Source organism: Amblyomma mixtum, chromosome 8, assembly GCF_055824585.1.
Source record: "Amblyomma mixtum isolate Tamu chromosome 8, ASM5582458v1, whole genome shotgun sequence".
Lineage (NCBI taxonomy): Eukaryota > Metazoa > Arthropoda > Arachnida > Ixodida > Ixodidae > Amblyomma > Amblyomma mixtum.
The window spans coordinates 91,302,253-91,312,098 of NC_143019.1; the positions used below are offsets into that span (position 1 = coordinate 91,302,253).

Here is a 9,846-nt window from a genome sequence, read left to right on the forward strand (position 1 = left end):
TTGACAGAGTAGTAATGAGTCACCTGTTCAATGCCTACAGTTTTCACAGGTAAGAAAACTTAGCTAAGTCAATTTGCATGCTTAATAGCTATAAATAATTGCCCGATTCATCGAAGGCGAACTAAAATGCCGTGTGTGATAAACGGCTGTCAAGAAATCATTGAAAACTAAATGATTAAAATCTTTACATTGTTAAATGAGTTCTGCAGCCTGAAACTGCTGTGCAAAGGGGTCGAAAGTTCAGCAGTCATAAAACCATTTTAGTCCCAAAGACAAGTCAGAGGAAGGAAGAACGCCAAACAAACAGGCTACCTCTACCTGTAGATTACAAATTATGACAGCACCGTGAAACATTTGTTGCTGAGCCTGCCCTCTTTGCACGATGTCTTCACGTTTACATGTTATATAAAATAAAAAATGCATATATTTATTCAGCTATAGTTTATGCGTTTTTTATTGTGTGATTGCAATAAAAAAAGTCCAGTGCCGCTGGGAGGACAAAGTCTTAGAGAAAAAAGCGTCTACCTGGAGCACTAAGCATTAATTCAAAATTTCATTGAAACCGACCCTACGGGAGGCCACAAGTATTCCACAAGTCCATAACATCCGACCCTTTGGTCTTGCTACCGATCCATTCCTTGGTCATTGCCAGCAGGTCCGGGTTGAAGTGGTTCTTCCAGTCCCCTATAACTCCTTTCCGCACAAAACCAGCTCCTTCGTGCATTTCTTCTTTCACTGCGGGTCCATTTCTGAACGTATCCAAGGACTTTAGCGATTTTTCAGCAGCAAGCTCGCCCAACCACTTTCCTCGGTCATGGGGATTGTGGTTGAACACAGCCTTCATATGCTTCACGCTGGATGATTCCAACACTTTCTCCAGCAGCTTTCTGTCTTCCTTCAGTGCGCTACCATGGTCTTTCCCGAGGAAGTCGGCTATCTTGAGAATCCACAGCTCTGTCTCTTCTTTTAGTTGCTCATACGTAAGGAATAGAACGTTTGGCTCATTTCTTAGTCCATACCAGTCCAGAAGATGGTCAAAGTAATCACCACAAAGCAGTCGCGCCGACACAAACTTTTCCACAAAGGACTCAAAGGATACCTCTTGGTAGCTTTTGGGCGTGATAGCTTTCAGGAAGTAATAGAAGGAAACACAGCAATCATACGGATTTCTTGCGACGTAAATGTACTTCGCCTGCTTAGAAAAGACCATGTTCTTCAATGGAAGATGGGTGATCAACGGCCCCTTCCTTGCGGGACTCGTCGCTGCTTCGGCGCCAAGGAACTCAATTAAAGGCGTGTAAAGCATGTAGTCTCCAGCTTCAGTGGGTGGGTTGGCTTTAGTTAGGATGTTGGAGACAATGTACTGAGTCCATGTTGTTCCACATTTCGGATATGTCACTATGATCACATCATTGTTTCTAGGCTCATATTTCATTGCGGAGCGCACATTTTCCTCGGGGAAGTAGTCGAGGAAAGGAACGCCATCAATGTACTTGAGGGTGTCGGGGTTCATTGCTCCACTCGTGCTTCACTCTGTAAAAGACCAGAGGAAGAGGTATCAGGATACGTTAGAAGTGAATATAAAGGCGACTCATTTTCTACTCATGATACCCGTGTAACGGCGGTATAGGTTGTAGTAGGAGGCAACTTTTAAAAACTTCAGGCGACAACTACCTCGCCCGCACAGTGCTGCGTTACGACACTAACAACTCACTAAAGAAAAAAGTTAACGTTATTTCGTTTTGCGCTGTTGAAGGGTAAGAAAAATGAAACTTCCGGCACTTGTAATTCCTGTTAATGATTCACTCCTTATTTATATAGCAACAAATGTTTAAACTGTTCACTGCCCGTCCAGAAACGAAAAGCATGTGTCGGTCATGAAAACAGGCAGATATTCTTTGCAGACTAAGTTGTATCCGACCCCAGTGAAAAAAACCCTTACAGCCGTCTTAAGCAATGAGCTGTAAATAGGAATTAATTCATGCCACTCGATTTTGGAGGGGTTGCGCGAAATTCGGCGACCATCCGAAAAGCCAGCGAGGCACGAAACCAATCTCAGAAGCGCCCGCGGTAGATTATTCTGGAACATCGAAGAAAATAACTTCACTAAGAACGTAACCATGTGTGAGTTGTTTCCCTCTCCACTTCGCTCACCGGCGCGGCATGAAAGGAATCGTCCGTCCGTGCCGCATATAATGCGAGAAGTTTGGAGTAAATGTTACTCATTGCTGACAGAGACGGCGTAGCCTTGGCCGGCTGAGTGATGCCCTCTCCACTTCGCTCGCGCGCCGGCGGCTCCGTGTCGGAAGGTAGAACAAGAATGTTCTAGAAGCTGCTCTCCCCGTCTGACCAATGGCGAAGCGCGACTGGCGCGAGAGTGAGAAGGAAATTGCATAGTTAATTGCATAGTTAATGTGCGAGCCTGCATTGGTGTGAAGAACAGACGCGGCGCGCCCGTATGTGAGGGAGGTTGACCATGACTCCCAGCTCGACACAATTCGACCAGCCACGGACCAGCGAGGCAGCGCGCTCCTGCGTTTAGGACGGGCCCATCGGATCATCCGGTCGTCTGAATGTCGCAGTGCCCGAGGAAAAAACTCTATTACCTTTGTTTGACGCCCTTTTGTGTTAGTGGACTTTAAGCGCATTGCTTCTTTTGTACTGTACTGTCTCTAGAGTGTTAGTTTACACGAGTTGCTTTGTTCTGCGGAATCACTTTGTATGTCTTATTACGAAGGAATAGAAAATAATCTGTATCGCCTCTTTGTTGCATAAAGTTGTTTTCTTTGTGAGCCTATCGTTCTGACCCATTCTCTGGCTTGCGACCTGCCAAAGCTGGGCACCAAACGGCAACCTCCTTGTCACTTGATAGCAGGTTCCTGGCGGAACTTGCCGCGCTGAGTCGAGGGCATCTCCTTTAAGGTTGAGAAAGCTAACCGTACACTCTCTAAGGGTGTCTGGGAGTGCACGTACAATTGCGCGATGGTGGCAAGTGGATATATTTTGGTTGATACAAGAATTTCGTGCATAAATGTGTGAGTAAAACAGCCCATATACTACACAAGACAAAGGTGCGGGTGGCAGCCAATTCGCTCAATAAATGTAAAGTTCCCGCGCTAGTATTAATCTGAATTTTGATTATAAGGGTGCTGTTTTGAATAACGGCTCCTATTTTCATTCTACTGTACAGAAAAAAAGCAAATATATTAGGGTCCGAAATACCAGATGTATTTAACGCATTATCATTGTATTTCCGCTCAGAATTCAAGAGAACAGAGCTCAATGCATAAATATATATTGCAAAAGTAAGGACCCTTGGATTCGTCGCAAGTTGACACTTTTATCTTTTAAAAACCTCTTCATGCTGTTCGTCAGGGATACAATCACCATCAGTGCATTAACAAAAAGTGTTTTAAGGAATCCTTCACTTCATCTATTTCTTTACCGACACGTTCTATTGTGCAAATGTTCGTCCACGGCGGTTTCCATGGCATGTAAAATTAAAGGAGGTTCGGTCTTCCTGAACGAACAGTGTGGGGTTGCACCCGCTTGCCCTTGCTCTCAGTGCATGCCGTTGGAGTGCTTTTTCATTGCGTGTACAGCAAGCAGTTGGTACAGAGCTGTTCCGCAGTGCGGACCTAATTTGGCACTTGGCTTCTCGAAACAAACACGTGACCCTTACAACCGGGCGCCCACGTGCCATGAATATGAACCCCCTTGCTCTTCTATGCTCCCTTCACACAAACTGCATGCTACAGTTTTGAATGATGGGGATGGTAACTTCAGAGCAGCCATCCACGAACACTCGAGAACGTGCATCTGACCACGAGCAAAAGCGTAAAAGATGATAAGACGCAGCCGTGTTCGAAGCCGAGCGCGAACCTTACAGACTGTGTTCAATACAAGTGCTGACGCTTAATTATTGGAGTTTTTTTCAACTGAATCTTTAGGTGAATACCCCAAAGTGCAGCAGATTTGTAATAAGTGAGAGCTACTCCTGAGCATTCTCCCAAAACGGCGTTGCACTGCTTCAAATGAAAGGTACAGTGTTTCCACAGAAAATTTGTAGTTAAAAAAATACATCCTAGTCTGGGATCCCGGATCCTGAACAAGGCCGGAGAGTGCTAAGTATGGTATGCCGCGCATGTTGCGTTTTAATAAGGCGATAACGTTTGAAGCCCCACCTTAAAAAAAAAAAAAAAAACGGCCTGGTTTTTTCCGCCATAGCGTTGAGTATACTAGCTCGACCTGCCAAATGCCAGCGCTGCAAGTGGCCAAGTTGAAAGAGAAAATCTCGCTCTTCACATGGAAGAGAGGGGAGGGAGAGGCCGGAAGATACCTACACTTCCGTTGGGGCCTGACGTACTGTTGCGAACACTTGCCACTAGTTCCATGCATTGAGTGAAAGCTCGGTATACAGAGCGCATGTGCTCTGCGCCCCCTGATGTCTACCATGCTTCACCTCGCTGCTTTTATCCGCCTTGTGACGTCATTGCCCTCACATATCCACATGTCTAAGTTTTTGCACCGTTCACGAGAGCTGTACATTCGAATACAAAATGTCTATCGGGCCTTCACCTCTAAAGTAGGACGTCGGTATAATTTATAGTCCTTTGTGCGCACCTCTTAGTTGGCACTGTTAAGTGCTTTAAGAATTCGTCACGACGGCCCCATGCACCTGTAGCATATCCTTGGACACTGGAGTGATGCGACTTCGGTTGCGCGAGGAACAAAAGCATTCATAATTTTTCTTAGGGGCACGGATTTAGAGGACATACTTTGATAATCATGTGTGTTTGTTGGTTTAGTTTGGTTTATTGATGTCTAACGTCCCAAAGCAACTCAGGCTATGAGGGACGCCGTAGTGAAGGGCTCCGGAAATTTCGACCACCTGGGGTTCATTAACGTGCAGTGACATCGCACGTTACACGGGCATCTAGAATTTCGCCTTCATCAAAATTCAGCCGCCGCGGCCGGGATCGAACCCGCGTCTTTCGGGCCAGCAGCCGAGCGCTGTAACCACTTGGGCACCGCGGCGCGTCATGTGTGCTTGTGAGGGCGTGAGTGTTGAGTATGGTTTATGTCACCTTTCTTTTTTCCCTATTTCTCAATTTTCACCCTCTTCTTTCATCCTCATCTGGAGTAGCATGCTAGACTCATAATCGGGCAGACCTCTGCTTTATTAAATAATGTCTCTTACTCTCTTAGTAGAGAAAGCGCTGCCCTTTACGTAAACACCGTGTTCACGTGGTGCGCTTGCGGATGCCGGAGCTGGCTGGTGTTTCAGCAGTGCCTCCGAAGTCATTCCCAGAAAAAGTGGCGACATCCGCAATAGTACGCGCATGCTCGCTCCACGCGAAATCGGAGCGCACCCGCGTAAACGCATCAAAACACGGGTGATGAACACCAGGGCCGTCCGGCTTAAAGCGCCCAGGGTCCACTACGAACAACAAAAAAAAGTTCTGCCGGAAAGCGCATGGCGTCTCGGCAACGCGGCTCGCTGGTGCAACTGTACAAAGCACAAGCAAAAGAAACGCTCAGAGCAGGCGCGCATGACGACCTTGAAATTTGTAAAATGGTTTCCAACCGGTTGTCTGATTTCTCAGAGTAGCAATGTTGTGGTCCATTTGTGATCTGGTGATCCGAATGGGAAAGTATGAAACGCTGCTTCAAACGTGAAAAATATTTAAAACACCGTCGCAGATGCTCACGGGAGCCACCACCTTCTCCCCCCACCCTCCCCACTAGGTTTTACAGAGTGAGAGTGCAACCCTTGCAAACAAGAGTTTGAAAAACATTAAGTTTTTTTCCCACTTCCTATAGTATCCAAGGAATAAGCTGATTGCTAACAGTTGGCGAGTACTTCGAACACCAGTGACAAAGTGAGGTATTTGATTTCGAAGGTACCTCTTCAAAATACCGCAATAAATGTTTTTATGGGAAGCCAGACACACCCCCAACAGGTTCTCAATCCGCTAGGTGTCACTATGAATTCAGCGAGCCTCTGGCGGAGTCAGATATGCTATGGCGCACGCTACGTTTGCTCCTTATCACATTCGTTAAACCTAGTCAAGCCAGACCGCTCTACATGAAAAGAAGGTCTCGTACAGGAGGATGGCCAGTGAATGCGAACCAGCACAGACAATGCCACCCCGCCCCGTCAGGGGGAATGGTACCACGTAAAATGTTCCTTTAATTTATCCATCGCTTTGAAATCATGCTTCGTACTTTCGCATTCTGACTAAGCTATAGTCTGCTTTTGTTCACGAAAGGACCGCTTCGTAGGTGCACTTTTATGTAAAAAAAAAAAAAACAGCTGAAAATCCTCCTTCACACGCATTCAAATGTGCTGTAGCTCCATTTTTTATTCCCTGTCGACCCTGTCGGTGACTGCGGCGCCACCGCATCTTGCTTATATCACAGATCGGCGCTCGTCCGTAGACTGTTTACCTCTTCCGTATTTCCAACGCAATCTTCGCGACGCAAGGAGGCAGGAAACTAGAAAATTTCCCCTCGAATCTCCGTTCCTCCTCCTCGGTTTGCTTGACACCATCCCTAGCCTTTGATACATCAGTGTTGGATCCAGTATGGAGGCTCAGTTCGTATGGAACTTGGCTGCTGTACCCGAGGAGGCAAGTTCTATTGGATCCACGCCGGCCGCTGTTCGACGTAGGTGACACAGAATAGGTACCCATGTGCCCAGCGGTTTACAGGAATATCCGAGTTTGTTCCCTATGATCTGGGCAGACAAAAATAATTAAGGGACCTCTAGGAAAGGAAATACAATGTTCGAGCGGCGGGAGGGCAGCTGGCCAGCTCGGAATCCGAAAACAAGCAAGGGCTGGCGAATAGAGTAGTGCTGGCGGCCAAGTACAGTGTCGTCCTCGAGTGAGCAACCCCATCCACAAGTACTCGTAATGCGTTCCCTGTAAAGGTTTTTCTCCTACTCCTCTGAGTGCCGCACCGTATTACTGCACGTTAAACGTACCGAGATTATCGCAATCATTCTGGAGTCCTCCTCTATTGGTTCTTTCTTTCTTACTTCGGTACTCACAGAATACTGTGGGTATCTAACGAGAAATGCGACTCTTATCATTTACTTTTATTTCCTGAAAACCGATTTTATTTTTTGTGTATGGCACAAGAGCCTAATATCGAGACAGGAATGTGACTATTCGTTTACTATCACTGCGATTATGTGAAAAATACATCACCAGATAAGACGTGGGCACATCGCAATAGTTGCTCAGTATAACTTTGTGTAGACTGCAGTTGTTTCTCAAAGTCACCTGAGTATGCGTGAGATATCGAAAATGTGCCGTGTTTTTTGAATATTTAATAAAGCATTTGCGAATTCATCAGCTGTTCATTGACTGCTGATTAAATTTTGTTTGCCTTCAGTGTGCAAAAATAAACTGCTGAAAAACAGTTCCTTTTTCCATCAAAATGAATAAGTTGCCATTCCCTCGAACTTGTATTTGTGCTCTTCCGAACTGGATATAGCGAAAAGTGAGGCAAACGCAAGACTTTCTTATTTAGCGACCCATAGCGTTTAGTTGTGAAAGCATTTAGCAGGCACGAGAAGCAACATATCAGAAGAAATGCAATCTGAGGCTTATAAAGCTGCCTTTAAGCTCAGAATCGGTGGACAGGAAAAGAGATAAAAAAACGCGAAATTCATTACGGCGACTTTACAGCTCCTGACGTTCTACTAATATGTTTACACAGCCACTACTCTCATAATTTATTTTCTGTATTAACAAAAAGTTGATATGGTAGTCATCAGCTTTCTACTATAAAAAAAAACAAACTTGCGGTTGCAGTAATGAAAAAGAAACAACAACTAAACTCTCTTGAATTTCAGGAAGGCGCGTTTTATTAGATATTTCCGTGCTCTTTCCTACAGACCACCCCCTACGTACAAAAAATACTAGGCGCATACTGTCATTGGTATCTGGGTAGGTGTCTTAAAGCGATCACAACGGCCCAAGTTTTTCACGGAGACAACATAAAAATTTGGCACACTTACTTCTCTCGTAGTACCTGTCAGTTGCTGCTGCCTTCTGAGTCTTTCCAGGCAAAGCTAGGAGGCGTTTCTTCTGTGCTATTTTGCGTGTTCCTCGTATCGCTTCTTTCGTCGAAGCCTTATCATGGACAATGGCCACTCAAGCACCCATTGCCTGGTTTTATCAGTTGTACATTCTTCAACCCTTTGGCAACGTATGCAGTAACCCCGCAGTAGATAGACACTCAGAGCAATGACACCCTGTTTTTGAGATACCTTTTCACGGCTATTTGTAGATTCATGTCGCTGCCTGGCGCTCAGTAAACGACCACACATTATAAACCGCAAGGTCCCTTTGTCCCTCCGCTTCTTCGCTGAGATTACATAATAAATCATGTTTTTCAGACATTAAGTTCCTCGTTCTATTTCTTTTGCTTCGGTATCTGTGAAATGAAGAAGCAAGTGTACGAAGAGAATCTCTATGAGCCTACATGTGCACAAAAATGCACCGTAGCCAACTTGCCGAAAACTTCCCTGAAGAAGTTTCAACTGGCGCTAAGAAATAAGGAGAGGTCGCATTTTTTCTGCTATACCCCTGTCGACCAACGAGCTCGCACAATAGATTGCTCTAAAAAGCTAGCAGGTAAACGTCCAATATCCATTTATGAAGATAGAAAACTTCCACGTATCTCATGAGCCGTATTCTTTCTTTAAAGTAATCATGAAAACTTCCTCGCTTGCTATATATCTCAAAGTGCTACAGGTATCTTACCTCTGTTAAAAGCGGAGCGCTTCTACACCCATTGCTGTTCGAAGATAAGTTCAAACAAGGCACGCCTGTCAAGACAGCGAGCGGTTTCCAATGATTAAACGGATGTCTGCGGCAGCGAACTAAAAAACCAAAAGGCAAATTCGAAGCCTAATTTTGTGACACGTGTAACAGTGTGAGAGCAACATTCCCCCGTAATTTTTCGCCAATCTCATTGCTCATTCGAAATCCAGTATTTAGATGCCCAGCTCAATATCTTAGTTTTATAAAGTTTAGTTAGTTTCAACTTCTGCCTTTTTTCAGCTTTCCTTCCTCTCCTTTTAATTTAGAGCTGCCTTCTCAATCTAGGAAAAAACCGGTACCTCATGCAAATGGTAGATTTCGGGCGTGTTTCTTGTTCATGGTTGTGTAGGTAACATCACAAAAAGAGCTGGAGGAACACAATGTAAAATGTTTGTCCGATTAACTCTTTCGTAGCTTTCTTTTTGAAGTGTCATCTACCATTTAATGGAAAGCCCTGCACTCCTATTGTTGATTGCTGCATCCCAATCCTGTCGTGATATTATGCACAACAGAATAACCACCTGAGCGGCGCTATCTCCTCATGCAATGGTACCCTACAGTAAAACAGTATTGCCGCATCCACACACAAGTATCATTTCGCAGCAATATCGATGTTCACGCTAAGGGGCCCAGTCCTCCGCAAAGCTACACTGCAATTTCAGAAATACCGGCGATCGAAGCTTGCGTTTAACAAGGCCAAGCTTTCCTAGGGTGTGTGGCAGAGAAAAAGAGGTAAAAAAGTATAGAGAAGATGCTGCGTACATTTTCTTTTTGCGCATGGAATGGTAGCTGAGGGCAAAAGACAGCAGTCAAAGTACATCCGCTTTGGCGTTCTGTTCCGGACGCACTTCCGTAGTCTTCCCCTTATGAGGCGGCCGCATTTTTGAAGACGTGGAGAGCAGAAGCCGTAGTATATACTGACGGGCTCCAGGTGTTCGAGATAATTCTTGTGTGCTCAACTACAAAGCGTTACACTTTATGTTGAGCTTGTTGGTCCAAGGTCCTTTTT

At 45.2% G+C, this 9,846-nt stretch overlaps 1 protein-coding gene across 1 annotated transcript; it reads right to left on the reverse strand.

The window, feature by feature from the left end:
* Window positions 1-441: 441 nt before the first annotated feature.
* On the reverse strand, window positions 442-8,115 carry LOC149333484 (sulfotransferase 2A8-like). Its single transcript, XM_089556068.1, has 2 exons — window positions 8,030-8,115; window positions 442-1,533 (listed from the first exon to the last, which is right to left on the reverse strand). The coding sequence occupies exon 2, from the start codon at window positions 1,511-1,513 to the stop codon at window positions 569-571; it is 945 nt and encodes a 314-aa protein (XP_089412194.1). The 5' UTR covers window positions 1,514-1,533; window positions 8,030-8,115; the 3' UTR covers window positions 442-568.
* Between the last annotated feature and the right edge of the window lie 1,731 nt (window positions 8,116-9,846).